The sequence below is a fragment of the Schistocerca nitens genome, chromosome 5 (assembly GCF_023898315.1).
Source record: "Schistocerca nitens isolate TAMUIC-IGC-003100 chromosome 5, iqSchNite1.1, whole genome shotgun sequence".
Lineage (NCBI taxonomy): Eukaryota > Metazoa > Arthropoda > Insecta > Orthoptera > Acrididae > Schistocerca > Schistocerca nitens.
In genome coordinates this window covers 724,530,958-724,550,205 of record NC_064618.1, presented here as the reverse complement: position 1 = coordinate 724,550,205, position 19,248 = coordinate 724,530,958, and the positions used below count along the sequence as shown (strand labels likewise).

Genomic DNA, 19,248 nt, shown 5'->3' with positions numbered 1-19,248 from the left:
TAAAGAAAGTACTTGTCCATAGACAAAGAACGCTCCCCTCATTTTGTCATTCACTTCTTTCCATACCTTTTTACCTGTATATTCTGGGTGAGACAACTTCCGTTAAGAGTGCTTATTTACAATAAGACTAAAGATGCATTCTGGGTTCGTAATGTTTATCAACAGTATAACGCAACACTTAAAATAAAAAAGGTACGTTCTGGCTCTTTCGTTAATTTTTATATCTCTCTGAGAAGTGCGTCTAACTGCAGATTGCCTCTCGTATGGGAGAGACTTGATAGATATTAACAAGCAAACGGAAGTGAAGTGTGAGTAATTATACGTAAAGTAAATTTCTACGGAAACAGTATAAGCGTAACTGAAGTACTGTAATCCTTAACTGAGTAAAAAATTTATTGAGAAGTCGTATGCCAGTAACAATCGTTCTCTGAAGCCTATTGATGTCAAATACGCTGATCATCTCTGTGTTTCTGACTTCATTTAATACACTGTGAGTAATTTCTCATTGGAGAGAAAGCTATTGATCCACGCCTTTGTGAGGTTTAAACAACTGAGCAATTCATCGCATAGTCCGTCGAGCATAAATCGTAGTTTTTATCAATTCAGTTCTTCATGTGTGAGCTCCACGTTGTCTGAACGCTGTGTTCTCACTCATAGTATCCGAGTTACGTTTTAGACAGAAATCCCTGTTCCTCTCCATCTGGATAAAGTTATAAAGATGACTTCTTTCTTTCAGTGGTACAAATCATCCAATACTTTCCGTTGTTACTACATAATTTTCTCTGCATTTCCGTAACAATGGAGGAACCGTTGTTTAACGATAACGTTATTTATTTAGAATGCAGTGTAATGAAGGTTAATACCACATCACAGCAAATAAGTAGCTACAATTCCACAAACAATATATCCTCTATTGCGCTTCTGTCGACCAGTAATGTTAGGTATTATTATTTCGTCACGTTATAATACTTCGACAATGATTTCGAAATACAGTATTGTCATCAAGTTGCTGTCTTTGCTGTTAGACACCGGTGGCAGTTTTAAGAATTTAGTTTATCTCCAAGTACACGCTTGTTTACTTTTTATTTGTTAAGGTGAACGATCATGGTATTTTATCAAAAGAAGTATTTCGTTGATTGTCACATACATACTTCAGAAACGGTTACGTAATGCCCCTCTAAGAACACAAAAATGTAGGTTGAAACATTACTTTTTGTAATTTTAAGATAGAGGTCTAATATATTTAATTACTTTTGCACGTGATTCTTCGTTCGAATGATACCTACTGGAGGTGTCAATACGTATAAGGCCTGAGAATAATAAATTTTATCATATCTCCCAGCTGTAAAATTTAATTTACAATTATTTTTTTGGTATTGCGATACTGCAATGCCTGTGTTGTTATGAATTACCATACAAAGTTCCTTTGGACGTGCGTGCGTGTCCAAAGAAACTTTTCATCGTAATTCAGACTAATACAGACAATGCAATATCGTATTCATCCGCCGACACCGGGCAAACGACATTTCAGGTAAAATGTCTCACCTGTACGTCAATATACATAATGAATGAACAAGTACAGGTTATAGACGCGTGTTTGACGACATGGGTGAGCAGCCTTCGACTGAGTGTGTCTTCGGATGGTCGGTTTGTGGGAAAGAAGAGGCCATGCCTGACGGCACGTAGTGACGCGTCGGCCATGAATAGGCGGTCCGCCGGAATACCGAAATCTCTGGCTGTGCTCTTACGTACCGCTATGCATATGCGCCGCTGATGCCATTGGAAAGCATTGTTCTGTCATACAGAAATGCTGGAAGTGCGCCGTAGCTGCGCTTCGTACTCATCGGCTGTCGCAGTCATTCGGTGACGGAGTCGTGCAGCGATGCTGTGGTTGAATGCGAACACGTGTCTGTGTGCAGTGTCAGATCGCTGGCTGCTCACGTAACATCCAAAACCTTGAACAGTTTTCTGATATTTGCACGTCGTCTGCGGTGTTTCCAATGAAGGCATAATGGCCGACTATATTTGTTTCTTCTCACCCCTGGTTTGATCACCATGTTGTTGTCTTCGGGATCATGAAATTCTCGATACCTTTACACTATTTTTCAAACAGTGGCGAACATACAGGGTGTAACAGAAATGTACGGCACAAAGTGCAGGACACATTCCTCACACGTAGACGAAGAAATTATGTTACACTACTGGCCGTTAAAATTACTACACCTAGAAGAACTGCAGATGATAAAAGGGTATTCATTGGACAAATATATTATACTAGAACTGACATGTGATTACATTTACACGCAATTTGGGTGCATAGATCCTGAGAAATTAGTACCCAGAACAACCACCTCTGGCCGTAATAACGGCCTTGATACGCCTGAGTATTGAGTCAAACACGATACCACAGTTCATCAAGAGTAGTGACTGGCGTATTGTGACGAGCCAGTTGCTCGGCCACCATTGATCAGACGTTTTCAGTTGGTGAGAGATCAAGAGAATGTGCTGGCAAGGGCAGCAGTCGAACATTTTCTGTACCCAGAAGCCCGTACAGGACCTGCAACATGCGGTCGTGCGTTATCCTGCTGAAGTGTAGGTTTTCGCAGGGATCGAATGAAGGGTAGAGTCACGGGTCGTAACACATCTGAAATGTAACGTCCACTGTTCAAAGTGCCGTCAATGCGAACAAGAGGTGACCGAGACGTGTAACCAAAGGCACCCCATACCATCATGCCGGGGGATACGCCAGTATGGCGATGACGAATACAGGCTTCCAATGTGCGGTCACCGCGATGTCGCCAAACACGGATGCGACCATCATGATGCTGTAAACAGAACCTGGATTCATCCGAAAAAATGACGTTTTGCCATTCGTCGTTGAGTACACCATCGCAGGCGCTCCTGTCTGTGATGCAGCGTCAAGGGTAGCCGCAGCCATGGTCTCCGAGCTGATAGTCCATGCTGCTGTAAACGTCGTCGAACTGTTCGTGCAGATGGTTGTTGTCTTGCAAGCATCCCCATCTGTTGACTCAGGGATCGAGACGTGGCTGCACGATCCGTTACAACCATGCGAATAAGATGCCTGTCATCTCGACTGCTAGTGATACGAGGCCGTTGGGATCCAGCACGGCGTTCCGTATTACCCTCCTGAACCCACCGATTCCATATTTTGCTAACAGTCATTGGATATCGACCAACGCGAGCAGCAATGTCGCAATACGATAACCCTCATTCGTGATAGGCTACAATCCGACCTTTATCAAAGTCGGAAATTTGATAGTACGCATTTCTCGTCCTTACACGAGGCATCACAACCCGTTTCACTCGCCACCAGCGCCAACCTTGTGTGAATGCTCTGAAAAGCAAATCATTTGCATATCACAGCATCATCTTGCTGTCGGTTAAATTTCGCGTCTGTAGCACGTCATCTTCGTGGTGTAGCAATTTTAATGGCCCGTAGTGTATATGGACATGGGTCGGCAAACGCTATGTTTCCATTGTACAACTCATTTTTTCCAACTTCTTAAAAATGGAAATACAAAAGGACAGAGCGTTAGAATCTTGGGGAACATGCACTGTTGGTAACGTCTGGTTGCGTTGTGCATCGCCAGTACTTTGTTTTTACATGTCCTTGTTGGCATGCGACGTACGACACTGCTAGTTTACAGGTAACATCAACTGTTCCAGCGATGAGTACGACCATTGTAAGCACACGGATAACTATGTAGAGTTAATCACAGACTTGGCTGGTGCAATGGCGTTAAAAATAAATAAAGTGTTGCATCAAAGTAACAGTATTCTCAAAGTGTGCCGTCGGAGAAAACGTTTTGGAACCCCTGGTGTAAGAAACCGCCTGAGTGAGTGACGGAAGCCCGAAAAACAGGGATGTTTATTGCCGGTCAGGGTATCCGAACCAGCTCCTCGTGGACGCGGCTGCAGTCGCTCGACCGCTGTGCCACCTCGCTCGGTGAGTGGGAGAAGACCACGGCGAGGTGAAATCCTGGGAGCTGACTCACAGTTAAAATGAAGCGGAGGACGGCGCCGTACACAAAACGCTGCCAGCCAATTAGAGTGGAATAATCGTGACGAGGACGATTAGCATTAGCGCCGGGACGTTCATTAAGCTCGGCGGCCCGGAGAGTGGGGAGGGGTAGGGGAGGGGGAAGCGTCGCCGGCCAGATAAGAAGAAGGCGTCGGCGTCGGCGTCGCCGTGGGCGCCGGGCGAGCAGATAAGGCGCGCAATTAGCCGCGCGGCGCGGCGGCCAGGGCGCGCTCCGCTCACAGCGCGGCGAGCGGCGCCCCGCCCCGCGGCTCCTGATTGTGATCACACGCCAATCAGGAGCGCGCCCGTTCGCCCGCCCGCCGCCGGACGGCCCCGCAATAACGCCGGCGACCGCCTCCGCCTCGGCCTCCACGAGGTACGCCGCACCTGCCGCGCTGACCGGCGGGAGGGGGCACTTCATCCAGGCTCGAACCCGTGACGGCTCCCCCCCCCCCCTGCACCGTCGCCCTATTTCATTCTCCCTCCGGTCGATTTGCCGTTGTTGCTGTGAATCAGGGGGGCTCAGCACTCGACATCTTAGTTATTACAGCCCGTAAGGGGTTTTCGTGGACGTGTGAACTTCGAAACGATGTGAAATGTTGAGAATAAGAATGGATTTGCCTCAGACTCCAACTAAATGATCTTCAGTTTCATTATATGATCGTTTTGAAGGCTTCCAGCCTCATCTTCTGAACAGTTCCCAATCCTGGTGAAAGGGGCCCAGAAAAACGTAGACACTGCGACAGTGAATACTGATGGAACAAAACGACATACCGTTGCAATTCTTGCACGAGGGGAAGGTTAACTTACGTGTTCAAAGTTGCTCCCATTTGCAGCCAAACAACGTCGATGTCGCTGAACTGTCAATCGTGTCGGTTTATTTTTTTATTTATCGTATAGCTTTACCAGTGCAAGTGCGGTATTGACATCGTAAATTTACATAACATAACATATAAATACAAATATACATACACACACATACATAATAATATAAACAGAATAAACACCAGTCATTATTAAATCTGAGCAAAGTTGAAATATAATCAGAGCTACAATTCGTCAAAAAGTTATGTCCAAATGTGACAGCCATTTAATGGCTGCAGGGCTTGCCTCCGCGAAGTCACCACAGGAACTTCGCAGTGGGCAATCTTGCACTAGATGTTGTAATGTTTGTTCATCAGTTTCACAGTCACACATTGGGTTGTCATTGGCGCCCCATTTGTACTGCATGGATTTAGTTCTCGCGTGTCCAGTTCTCACACGGTTAAGCTGGCGCCAGATTTCACGAGGAAGCTGCATTCCTGGGAGTTGTTGGCTGGGATCCTCTATATTGTGTCGGTTAATGTCACTATTGTTCCACTTGGTTTTCCAGGATTTGTGGCAGTCATAGGTATTTCCTTGGGCAAGTGTTATGGCTTCCCATATTGGCGCTCTTGATTTAAGGCGAGATCGACAGCGGTCATCTATTACTTGGAGTATCGATAGTACTCTTGCCTTATCTGCATGGCGCCGTCCGAAGTGGCCGTGCGGTTAAAGGCGCTGCAGTCTGGAACCGCAAGACCGCTACGGTCGCAGGTTCGAATCCTGCCTCGGGCATGGATGTTTGTGATGTCCTTAGGTTAGTTAGGTTTAACTAGTTCTAAGTTCTAGGGGACTAATAACCTCAGAAGTTGAGTCCCATAGTGCTCAGAGCCATTATCTGCATGATTTATTTTTTGCCGTTCCTGAATTGTTGCCTGCTGTCTACGGATTTCAGCCGGAGTGATGTTTGAGAGGACATGAAGCCATTCTAGAGGTGTTGACTTTCCCATACACGCGTTTGTGGCGGTTTACATTACCGTTCGGTTTCAACTGCTCGTCGTCAGACCAGATAACAATCCTTGCAAACCGTTCATCCTCGTGAAGTGTGCCTTCAAACGACTCACAGTACTCCATCCCCCGATCCAGGTTGTCTTTGTTCATAGCGTGCAGCGATCTTGGAAAGTACAGTTTCTACTTTGGAGCCTTCGGAATTCGTCGCACGCTTGATCAGCTTACCCAGCTTTCAGGCTACAAATTTTTGAGGTGATCTAATAAAATGTAACACAGCAACGCTGGAAGTTTTTGGTTGGCCAGACCTTTCCTTATGCACATCCTGAGCACTAGCGTCGGCTACAAATGTATCCCGAATACGATAAACTGCTGTACACGTTGGTGGCTGAGTTCCGTACACATTATGCCGTTGCCGTTGTACTTCCATCGTGTTTTCGTACTTCCAGTACCGCTTCAATACAGCCTTGCGGTGTTCAAACGAAAATCTTACTTCATTCATTGCTGCACTGTAATCCGCTGGAAAACGCCCCCAGATCTGTTGAGAAGACAACGGACTACTTTACCGCGCAAAATTGCAACGGTGTATCATTTTGCTCCAAAGATATTACCTATCAAAGAGTGTCTACATTTTGCTGGAACCCCCTGCATATACTCTAAATCGTTGACGGAAATACACAGGGTGAACCAGAACTCTACCGGAAAACTTTCAGAGATTGTTGCAGATATACCTTCTGAATTGTGGTATAAGGGACAGACTGCCTCCGGTGGCTTGTTACACAGCTATTTCATTTGCTTTATCGCCCCAGTAATTTTTGTACCTGTATTGCACTGAAAATTAAACACAACAATGAGAACGTCGACGGTATGCACTGTGTCTCGTTTACCTGCTGTTCACAGCAGTAGTACCCGATTTGCTCGTCGCTTTCAAGCTGTCATTCTCTACTGTTGGTTCTGTCTTGGATTAGTTTTTCCCGCAGTGTTACTTGTACGCTAGCAGTAACACAGAGCGGCATGGATAGGTTCACTGATCAAGAATTGGCCGATATATGCCTCTTTGACCTGTTCCCGCAATGGCAGCAGCCACGTCAAGGGACAGTGTTTCGTCTGACGGTTGCTGTAGTACTTTGTGTTGTCTGTTGTTCGTTTCGGGAATTGCCTATTACAGGCTTCTTCAGTGTTGTAAAGGTATTTTCTCAGAAAGGACAAGTGTGGCAACAAAGGAATAGATCATACTTACATTATTACTCTGGAACGATCCGCCAAAGGTCGTGTGTCCTTTATAACAAAATACACAGAAGGTATACGTGAATACCCTCTGAACGTTTGTCGATGGCGTTTTGGTTCACTCCGTATAGCTTCTACTCACCATGCCATGATATGGAAATTGTTAACAGTACTTCCGAGAAAGAGACTAGAAACCTTGAAATTGATAGTGAAATAACATTATTGAGAATCATTTAATAGCAGTCTGAAGCGAGTTCATTCTTACGTTCAATTTAAAATACGACGACAATCCCGCGATTTCGTCAACTATGGAAAATTTAACAACTTGCGGCGGTTGCCTCGGCCATCTTAACGTTTTGATTTCCCCCTGTTCGGTTTGTTGTTGCTGCTGCATGTATGGGTAACATTTTATTTTTAGGGAACCTAAATACTTCTAGTGAACGAGCGAGTATCAGAACAGTAAAACATTTCCTAAACTTGCGTTAAAACGAACCGTGACATCCATATTTTTTCCTTCGTTCGATTTCTTTTGTTGTTTCTGTTTAGGTGCTCAACATTTAGATTACTATCACCAACAGATATTTTTCATGGAAGAATGAAATCAGAAATTCGCTAACATAACAAAAATAACCATAAAATAAAATACTCTTTAGTAAAAGATAACAAGATAAAGACCTTAAAAATTGTAGCTTGTTGATCACTAATAAAAAATGGGAAAGAACTCTCTGTCTCTCTCTCTCTCTCTCTCTCTCTCTCTCTCTCTCTCTCTCTCTCTCTCTCGCCCTCCGCCCCCCCCACCCTACCCTCGCACACATGCACACACATATACAAGTGCACACCTTTTCTGTTTTTCACGATTCACTATTTGTTAAAAGATAGTGTTAAGAATGCAGTAGTGCAATGAAACTGTACGAAAAATCTTAGCTAATACATGTAGGTGATCTCTTCGAACAGTATTGCGCTACTGGATATCCATCAGACATTCTGACGCTTACCGAAGAGCCATATTAAAGAAAGGAATCAGCGTTAAAATCTGTTGCGAAATTCAGGAAGACTTGTAGAACATCGGCTCCTGCTATCACAATGGGCAGTTACAAAAAATGGTTCAAATGGCTCTGAGCACTATGGGACTTAACATCTGTGGTCATCAGTCCCCTAGAACTTAGAACTACTTAAACCTAACTAACCTAAGGACATCACACACATCCATGCCCGAGGCAGGATTCGAACCTGCGACCGTAGCAGTCGCGCGGTTCCGGACTGAGCGCCTGAACCGCTATACCACCGCGGCCGGCTGGGCAGTTACACTACAGAGTAAATAAATGTTGTTAACATTTGCGGTAATCCTTCCTCAGTTGCTACTTTAATGGTGTATATCATTTAGATGAAAATAGAGATAATCGGTTTTTCGGAACAGAGTGTTTGTTTTCAGCCAAACATGATTCACCTCTTCGTATTAGACACTACAGTGGTTTTGAAGTTCTGTTATTTCTTGGTGTCAACTGACCCTTGTGGAGGAACTAAACGACCACAATATAAGCTTTCAGTTGAGTGTATGTCAGTGTATCACAATTGTGCACTTAACTTTGTTTTCTGTATACTGCATTTGACCTCGCTGCAGGGCTAACCCTTGTTGTTATGTCGTGTAGTTTGCGAGACTTCTAGTCAGAATTAATTTTCCGTATTGCTATTCTTGTTTTCAGAGCTAAGTTTTCTTTCTTTTCATACTGCTCTGTTGTGCCGATATTAACATAAGGATTTAGCATTACTCCAATGTTGGTCAATTACTAAATTAGCTTTGTCAGCTGTCTACATTGGCGAATAACTCGTAACATGCATGATTTATAGTACAGACATTATTACTCTAGTAAGAAACTACCGGTTTCCATCATAGCCAAAATCGTGCGTTAATGCGTGTGAGGGAAGAACGGACTTGAACAGGGATCGCAAAAATTAGGCAAAAATATAGTTTGCATCGGTGATTTAAGCGTATTCTTCCGGTGCTGTTTCACCTGCAACTTTCGGGACGTAAGCTTTCTCGTGGCTGCCCGCTAATCTCACGCGCCACGTGCGGCCTACATACAGGGGATTAGCAGGGGGCGCGAGTTTTTCGGCGAGCGTTTACGCCGCTGAACACGAGCCGGGCGACCAGGTACCGCGGACATCAATAATTTATCTGCGCGAAGCAATCACACTAAGGGACTTCAAACGGTAGCGCGGTACAGTTACCAAATATTATGGTTGCGGGCCGGTGTTTGTGGACGGCGCGGCGCTGCGCTGCGCGGCGAGGCGGGCGTATCTCGGCCCGCCGCTGTTTGTTGACTCACATCGCACCGGCCAGCCGGCTGATGAATGCATTAACAGATTATTATTTGTTTGCGCGTGCCGTGTAATGCGCTGCATTTAGCCGGCGGCAGCCGTCACGCCGCGTGTAGCCGCTGTCACGTCACGTCGCCCGGCCTAGCCGCACGGCCGGCGGAGATAGCGGCCGCCTCTATCTGGAGGTACACTCACTCGCTGCTCCAGTCAACCGTCGGTCAGCCCAGTGCAAATCCTGAGGCTGTCGATCCGCTCTCGTCACACAGGGGCGCAAGACGGCGAAGTCAGAGCGTGGTGATGGCGGTCTCAACTATACAAACAGAGCAGGAGATCCTAAACTTCTTCTTATGCTCAATACCAGCACAAAACACCGTGAAAAGAAAGAAAAATTAGCTCTCAAAACAAGAAGAGCCAATGCAGACAATTGCTTCTGACTAGAAATATCTCACACTACACGATACACTAATAAGATGGTACAATAACAAGGCTGTACGAGCTGTTGACTGACCTGCTCGTATAGTTTAGCGGGCAGCGCTCTAGTTTGCGACATAGGGTGTTGAATCAGAGTTGGAGAGAACAGTGGATTAACAACCGTTGGTCTGGTACATCGACCAGCCTGAATTTTTAGATGATTTTCCACGCCTGTTTAGGCAAATGCTAGGCTGGTTCCAAACTTCACCTCAGAAAATATGAAATACAGAGAGCTAATATACGATAACATACAGAAAAAGGTTTCACGATTCAGACAGAGATGGCGCACAAAGTTCCCTCCAATACGACTGTACCGAAAGGAAAGCAATCCAGCCACAAATAAAAATAATTAAAAATTAAACTTCTTGACTATTAATGATGAACTGCAGATCCAGTACGACGCAATACAACTCTAGGAAGTTAGCAGATGGTGTCTTGATTTATAAATGCATGTTTTCAAACGATTTGTATCTCATAACAAACTTCTACCTGTGCTGCTGACGCTAACTTAAAAAGGGATGCACAATGATTTGTCGTGTCTGGAACGTTTTTCGTTGCAGGAACTTGCGGCCACACGTTTGGTAGTGGTGCTGCGGGGTGTATTGGAAAGGCAGACGAAACTACTAAAAATGAAATGAGAGATTCTTAATTGAAATGTATGTAAGGGATTTCCAGTTTGACCAAGGATCACCTCCCGAAAAAAGAAAGAAACAAAAAACGAAAAACTATCGGAACCGGAGGACTGAAACTGTTTCAGTATAGATGGAAAGTTAAGAGGCTCTTGCAAAACCTGTTCGGTAACTTAGACAACCAGTATTCCAAGAGGATTGTGCGCAAATTCCTCTGTCTCCGTCGTGTGTCTTTATTTTTAAGATCGTAAGAGTAAGGGTGAGAGACATTCTCGCTCGAAACGCGAAAGAAACAGCAGAGAAAATCTCATTTATTGGTAGCAAGTCGCCACCACACACTACACCGTGGCCTGAGACGCATGAATCTGTATAGAGGTAGACTGCGAGCTTGCTTGGGTGCGTGTACGTGCATGTGCGAGGTGTGTGTGTGTGTGTGTGTGTGTGTGTGTGTGTGTGTGTGTGTGTGTGTGTGTCATCGGGGGGAGGGCTGGAGGGGGGGGGGATTACGATATAACTGATGTCATTCTCGAAGTGTCCTAAAGTCACTACAGTACCTGACCATAAGCAAAACGATTAACGGGCAGCCATCGAGTGCTCCCACGAGCGATTCTCAAACATTCTTGGCAGTGTCATTACAATTATCTTTGTTCCCTTGAAATCTGTATTTTTATTACAATTATTTTATGTTTTTTACTGTGTAAGAGAGTCAGGCAAGTAATTATTTCCTTGCTCTGGCGTCCGTAGTTTCGCAATTAGTTCCCGAACACATAATCGACACTCATCAGATTTAAACATGTAACTTCTTCGTAAAGCGACTTTGTAGACAGAAACCATTTGCAGTTTGAGCAATTCATTCTTATACATTAGTTTCAGTAGCACTACCTTGTTTGTACAATCCCACACTTGTTTATTATTCACTCCACTTCTCCCCTTAGTGGATTCTATAACCAGTATAGAAACCTCGGAGATTTCTTAAAACGCATCTAGCTTTAGTAAGCTGGGTTTCTTACCAAAGCAAATGTGAGTCCCATAGCAAGACCGTTAACTTTAAATATACCGCTTGTGGGTCTTGTGTAACTGCAATTTAATGTTATTCTTTTTAGTTACAGAAGAAAAATTTATTTGGACCCTGGAGCTTTAAATGTAGTGTATGGTTCTTTATTTCTCCCCGTAATTAAAGGCGAACGTTATAGCTTCCTGTGGGTTAGAATATTAAGTTCGGGTATGGGAATTCACTTTCAGCTATTATGCAAACAGCTATGTATTTTAATACCCAAAAACGTTCCAGCATATTTGTGCCGTCATCAGCGGGTACTTTTATTCAGATCTTATTCTCTAGGATGTTAGGTTCTGTAGGACGTTCTTTTGACTTGTTTTACAGCTTTCCATAGTTATTTTCGTGGCACAAATCCTCCTTCGAACGCTCATCTGTCGTATAGAAAAACACATAGAAACGCGATGTTTTCAATGAACTACACTTGCAAGTGACTGCTTAGAATTTCGCAAAACACTGCTGTGTGCGAAGTCCATGTTGATGTCCACAAGACTGATGATGGCACTAATGTGCTGACACATGTTTGGTCACTACGAAGGTTAGTTGTTTACATAATAGGCGGACTTGAGTTCCCATGACTTAGTCTGCAAACACGGCTACTGTCAAGACCAAACAGTGATGATAAAGAGTAGGGTTTGGAGGGCTTTGTTGACATGTGGAAGAGAGCTAGGCAGACGTCTGCGTTCCGCCCAGTTGTCCGCTCCAGTAGGAACAGGTAGCTTAACCGAGCGCCGACTCCAGCACGAGAGGCTGGGGCCCGGCCGGGTGTTCTGCTGGTTGCTGACGGCGGCCGTGTGTCGGCTCTTGTGCAGGTGACGCGAGCAACGCGAGTATCGGCAGCGGAGAAGGCACGGGCGAGGAGGACGACGACACGAACGGCAAGAAGAACCAGAAGAAGCGCGGCATCTTCCCCAAGGTGGCCACCAACATCCTCAGGGCGTGGCTGTTCCAGCACCTGACGGTCAGTACGCGCGCTTTACTGCGCACCGCCTTAATTGCTTCCCGTGGCGTGGCGTGGGACCGACTCGCCTCTGCTGTGTGCTGTGTGGTCCCCACCTAAATCACACGCGCCGCACTTTACGGCGGGCCCATTAAAAACCCTCAGCCGCCGTCCTATCTCGTCTCCTCGCGAGCGATTTATGTCCTATATAGTTTTTATTTAGGCCTGCTAATTCCTTTAAATTTAATTTTACCTCGTTAATATTAGCCACTTGGATAAACGCCGGCCCCACCCTTAATCCACCCTTCGTCTTGAAACGGAGTTAATCTATTTCTCAAGAGCACTGTGTCATTCTTTACAGTGGGCCTTTCATTAATTTTTGTTACCAGATGTTAGAAAATAAGAAATACAGCATTTTTTTGCCCTAACTTGCTCTGACCGACTGAAAAAGTACCCCAGCCAACGTCGTTTCTTGTTCAGTAGGAAAAAATTATTGAGAGTTGCAGATGTCTGCGAAGTTCCCTTTCCGTTGAACTGGGTATGTAAGACAGATGCGACGGCTTGTGAACGACAGCATCTCATACCTAACATATTTTACAAAACTGCAGCAAACTGACGAACAGAAGACACAGACATTATTCTGCAGAACATAGGACAAAATTAAGTCATTAATATTTTTATGCGCTACGATCGCAGGTTCGAATCCTGCCTCGGGCATGGATGTGTGTGATGTCCTTAGGTTAGTTAGGTTTAACTAGTTCTAAGTTCTAGGGGACTAATGACCTCAGAAGTTGAGTCCCATAGTGCTCGGCGCCATTTGAACCATTAAAAATATATATATAACTTATGGTAAACAGCTGAGACCAGATGCTTGAAATAGAGTACTGATTTTATAAATTATTTTCGTGTCGCAAGCCGCGTTAAGTGACTTAGGCCTTAGATTTTTCTACCACGCTAAGTAGTAGTTATTACTTAGCGAATGGTTGACTGCAGTCTCATTTAATATCACTGACACCAGTTCTGTTGTTGTTAATGTTTAGTTCGTCTTGTTAAGCAACGTTTTCCCTGAGTGTCGCTTATGCTGCTTAATCGTCGGATTCGCTACATCTCAAGCCATACCAGTTTACAGATCTTCAATCTGAGTATTAGAACCAGTAATCTGAGGCTCGAGTGCAACCACATAAGCTCTGTTTAGCAATATTGAGCGAGGAGCTGTTTTAAATTTTGACAACTTTTAATGATAGAGATTAAATGGCTGTCCGTTTTGAAACTGATGGCAACAGACACTCCATTTTAAACTATGTACGATACCTTCTTTTACTCAACTTACAAATTTAGTGCAAGAAGTGCCACGTGCCATATTCACACACACACATAAGTATGGAGTTTCAAATTATTCTCCCTGTACTGTTGAAACTCTGTAGATTGAAACGATCTTGTAAAGAAAAAAATTGAATTTTCTGTGAAATCATCGAGGCCAGTTTGGGTCATCCACAGATAATGTAAACCAGACAAACTGTCAGCATTTTGTACCCTCACACGTCACAGAGATTTATGTCTCGTAATTTAGCAACAAAAGGTAAAAAACAGTGTTGCCTGCCGACAGTGTTTTGTGGATCTTGACAAACAGTTTCCCCTCAGCTGCCATGAGGTGCGGGCATGTTGGTGTTTGTGCCACGGCACATCAACACAATAATTATTGTTTGTGATAGGATGCTAGAGATTAGGCTAATCGTTCGTGTCAGGCTAAAATTTCAAAGCATTTCTCGAATGTCGTGGCATACGGCCATTTTTCCTGCATTGTGTGTTTTAGGTTCTTGGTGTTCGTGTAACAAACGAAGCAATAAATAGGAAGTTTGTTACCCGAAACTAAGTGTCCTAATTTAACGAATTTCGTTTCCCACATCATCGTGCGATCCGGAATAAATTCTCGCTGTACGTTCAAAGTTGATGTAATTTTTGCACCAAATAGAGACTTGCGACCTGTAGTTTACCAAACGACAGGGTAGTTTTGGAATGGGAGGTGTAGTGTGACAATGCCATTTTGATGGAAATGTTACAAAGTTATTTCATATTTAGGTTCAATTACGATCATTCCAGTTACATAAGTGCCTACATATACACACATATTCCACAAGCCACCATACAGTGCTGGCGGGGGATACGTTGTACAACCACTAATCAGTTCCCTTCCCTTTTTCACTCGCAAATAGAACGAGCGAAACATTACTGTCTACACGCCTCCGTAAGAGCCCTAACTTCTATTATCTTATGTTCGTGGTCCTTAGGCGAAACGTAAGTCGGCAGCAGTAGGATCGTTCTGTAGTCAACTTCAAAAATCGGTTCTCTAAAGTTTCTCAGCTGCGTTCCTCGAAAAGAACGTCGCCTTCCCTCCAGGGATTCCCATTTAGGTTCCCGAAGCATCTCCGTAATACTTGCATGTTGATCGAACCTAGCGTTAACAAACCTAAGAGCCCGCCTTTGAATTACTTCGACGTGTTCCTTTAATCCGATCTGGTGGGGATCCCAGACAGCGGAGTAGTTTTCAAGAATGGGTCGGACAAGAGTTCTATATGCGGTCTTCTTTACAGATGAACCACACTTCCCTAAAACTCTACCAGTAAACCGAAGTCGACCATTCACCTTCCCCACTACAATCCTTAAATGGTGGATCCATTTCATATCACTTTCCAATGTTACGCCTAGTTATTTGATCGACCTGACTATCTCAAGAAGCACACTACTAAAGATTTTATGGGATTATTTTTGCTACTCATCCGCATTTTTCCACGTTTAGAAAAACGCTTATCGTAAGATCATTTGCGTGTATCGAGAATAATAGCGATCCTATCACACTTCCCTGGGACACTCCTAACGGTACCGTTGTGTCTGACGAACTTCCGCCGTCGAGGACAACGTACTGAGTACTATTATTTAAGAAGTCTTCGAGCTACTCACATATTTGGGAACCTATTCCGTATCCTTGTACCTTCGTTAACAGTCTGCAGTAGAGCAATAAGTGATACGATTTTTGGAAATCTAGGTTTATGGAAGCCGCCTTTTGGAAATGGAAATTATGGAAATGAAGTAAAACATTTGCTCTACCTCATCAAGTTGTTGAACATTTTTTTAGTTCATTGTTAAAAAATAAGTTTGTTACGATTTCAGCTGCACATCGTGAGTGGAAACCAATGTCGAATTTAGGATTATGGGGAGACTGTGAAAACTTGTAACAAGAGAACAGAAGATATTTCAGAAACAGTGCAGCGGCGTTATAGTGGCGTACATAGAACGGATCTCGTTCAAATTAAACGCTTAGTCTCGGACTGGTTTCGAACCTTAACCGCTGGCCGCGGCCCTTTAGCCGCACTCCGGAGGCAGCGGGTCGAGCAGATCGGTCCGCCGTCATCTCCGCGAACAGTAAATCGGCCGCCGATAAAAGGCGGAGACAATGAAAACATCTCAGACGAATTGATGGCCGGGATTTGTTTTGACGTGGGCCGCTCGATGCGGCGGCCAGATTACGGCACTCCCATTGATTGCGGGCTCGGGCCCAGCCGAGGCGGAGAGCGGTTCGAATTTATTCGGCGGCCGCGGAGCGCCGAGCCGAGCCGGGCGGGCGGCTCGATTCCGGCGGCGGCCGCCATCCATCTCGGCGAGCGGCGCGCGGGATTACCGGGCCTCGCCTCGCCTCGCGTCTGCCGCTGCCGCTGCCCGAGGACGGTACACAAGGCCGAAACGCCGGGAACTGCCTCAAGACTCGCAACCCTCCACGGTTACATACTACCTCGAACTCCTCTACCAAGTACCTTTCTCCTCCCAGGATCTCTTCTGTGCGCAGTGTATGCAAACAACACTGCATAGTGGACATCGGACGAGTATCAGGTACCTTCCCGGAATACAATTTACGCTCTCCACGGCAGTTTTTTATTCCATCATCTCAACGTGACGTAAAAATTAGAAACTTAAGATTTCGACAACGAGGTCATCACAACTCTGATAGCGCGACTAATTATAGAGCATTGCGCCAGCGTTTGCTTACTAAGCAGGCGTAAAAACAGGCATCTGTCTCTCTGCTAAGGTAGTAACAGCGTGGAAATTTAAAGGTGAGCCGCGGAAAGAAAGACTATTATGGGTAAGCGTAGAGAATCTGTATTTGAAGAAGTTGCCAACGGCCTTGTCGCAGTGGTAACACCGGTTCCCGTCAGATCACCGAAGTTAAGCACTATCGGTCTTGGCTAGTACTTGGACGGGTGACCGTCTGGGTCTGTCGAGCGCTGTTGGCAGGCGGTGTGCCCTCAGACCCTGACACGCCAGTTGTGGAACTACTTGCTTGAGAAGTAGCGGCTCCGGTCACTAAAACTGACAACGCCCTGGTGAGTGTTGTGCTGACCACATGCCCCTCCATATTCGCATCCAGTGACGCCTATCGTCTGAGGATGACACGGCGGTCGGTGTGTACCTTTGTGCCTTTCGAGGCCTGTTCGGATGTAGTATTAGAAAAAGACTGTCCCACTGTTACAGTGCCATCTTTTATATCTCAAGTACGGCATGAGAATGAGTGAGATCATGAAAGATACAGAAGATTATAGAGTCATTCTTTCCTTGGTCAATGTGCAAATGAAATGGTAATGTAAATCGATAATATTGGCACGATGTATCCTCCAAATTGTGTGTACAGCAACTTGCAGAGTATACTGTACATGCAGAGTGTACTGTACATGTAGGTCGAGTCAGGAAAAAGATGTACGAATCAGATGTGAGCTTTGTAGAGGGTCGATCTTGGCATCCCTTAATCGGTTTAGGTAGACGTAAATAAATTATGAATATTTCGTGCATATGTTGACCGCGGCTTGTAAATGTTTCAGGACCATCAAAATTAACTGCTAATTCAACAAAAAACAAGACGAAATATAACTGACTACTTGTTTCAATCGCACATCGTCAATAATAGAACATCCAAAACGTTATATTTTGTTATTGATGACATAGTACATTTTGTTATGCTTAAATGTAAATTTTAAAAAAGGGGTTGAATCAACGAGATATCTTTATGATTATGACGCTTTTTAAATTCAACTTACAATCGTCAGACGGAGATTGGAATCCCTTTCGTCTTACATGGGAGTTCAGTAGCTCACCCAATAAGTCTCACAATTGATCTCGAATGATACGTAGGAATGCTCTATAATCCACGGATTTGTTTACGAAAATAATAATACGCACAGGTAGGTCTTGCGAATTTACAAGCAGCAAGGGAAAATTGTAAGAAAGAGTAAGAGTGCTATGAAAAAATAAATTACAAAAACAAAACCAAAAAATAAGCACGTGGAGACAAAAAGTGACAAACGCCCAAAAAATTGCATAATATATCGAATTTAAATGGATAATACATTCTGGTGGACGAGACTTCTTGGCACGTGGAAACACAATCATTCAGTCAATATTTGTAAGGTGAAAGTCAAGTGAAGCGTAGCATTGTTCTGTAGTTTATTTATCTTCATGTAATGCAATTGACTGAAGGAAATAGTGAATACCATCTTTCACTTTGTGCTGTGGTGAGATGTGTTTGAGGTTAGTGCAAATAAGCTTCACGAAGATGATTTAATTTCGTTGGTGAAAGAATTATTGTCCTGCTGAAAGAAAGCTGTAGGAAAAGATGGGAGGAAATGAATATGAGCGAAATTATTCTGGCTATAAAAATATCAGTGCAAAAAACAAGAAGCATCCAGCACTGAATAGTGTGGAATATAGCGTTAGCTGGAAGTTAAATTTTGTACAAAAACTCGTGATGTACAATGTTCCAGTAAAGACGATCCTGTTAGAGTCAAGTCAAATATGGTCAAATTTTCTGAAAATGCAATTATGGAGAAAATTCAAATGGCTCTGAGCACTATGCGTCTTAACTTCTGAGGTCATCAGTCGCCTAGAACTTAGAAATAATTAAACCTAACTAACCTAAGGACATCAGACACGTCCATGCCCGAGGCAGGATTCGAACCTGCGACCGTAGCGGTCGTTCGGCTCCAGACTGTAGCGCCTAGAGCCGCACGGCCACTCCAGCCGGCAATTATGGAGACAATTAGCGTAAATAATTTCAGGAGCTTGACGTCTTGGATATAATTTTATAGTAAGTAGACAGAGGGTGGCTTATAACATACAGCACTGCAATTTGTCAGGAAAAGAGCGCTATCAATGCATTTGGAGCGGCTTACTATGGCGAATTAAGACACTGTGTGGAAGATACTCAAGTGAATGTTCTTAAATTTGCTGCATTAATTGTTTTTGATTGTGTTGTGCCTGAAACAACCGACATTAGGAAGAAAGTGTATGTATTCAACACGATACAAATTCAGTGGTGGAAAATTTCGATTATTACATTCCGAAGATCAGATTTTTAAAGCATATAACGTACTACTTGTAGCCATGTATTTTTTTCCGAATGAACACAGTGTGAGAAGCGTTCAGTTGTTGTTTCTAGACTAATACTCATGACCATTCGCTTGAAGTGAATGCTTTCCTTTTAAGCAAATTGTCTTATGCTGTAAATATCGTTGAAACTTAAGTCGAGCTAAATACTCTGTCCGTAACATTTTCGGTGAATTCTATTAACTCTTCCGCTAGTAGCTAAACCGATTTACCTGCGACTATAGATACACTTTTCGTAAGTGTACAGCGGACTGTGTTGAGTGGGAAGACCAGTGTATTATCCCTGCGGTCATTTCCGCAACAGTAGATCAGCAGCTCGCTCTAGAAG

The 19,248-nt window shown here is 44.2% G+C and overlaps 1 protein-coding gene and 1 pseudogene across 5 annotated transcripts in view; both read left to right on the top strand.

The window, feature by feature from the left end:
- LOC126260812 (homeobox protein homothorax) overlaps positions 1-19,248 on the top strand; it is a 1,061,772-nt gene that overhangs the window by 765,865 nt on the left and 276,659 nt on the right. For all 5 annotated transcript variants that reach the window (XM_049958185.1, XM_049958184.1, XM_049958182.1 and 2 more), the window contains one exon: positions 12,364-12,512. In XM_049958185.1, coding sequence (XP_049814142.1) covers positions 12,364-12,512 — 149 coding nt within the window. The remainder of the gene's footprint in view (positions 1-12,363; positions 12,513-19,248) is intronic.
- LOC126261009 (5S ribosomal RNA) lies at positions 16,659-16,777 on the top strand (annotated as a pseudogene).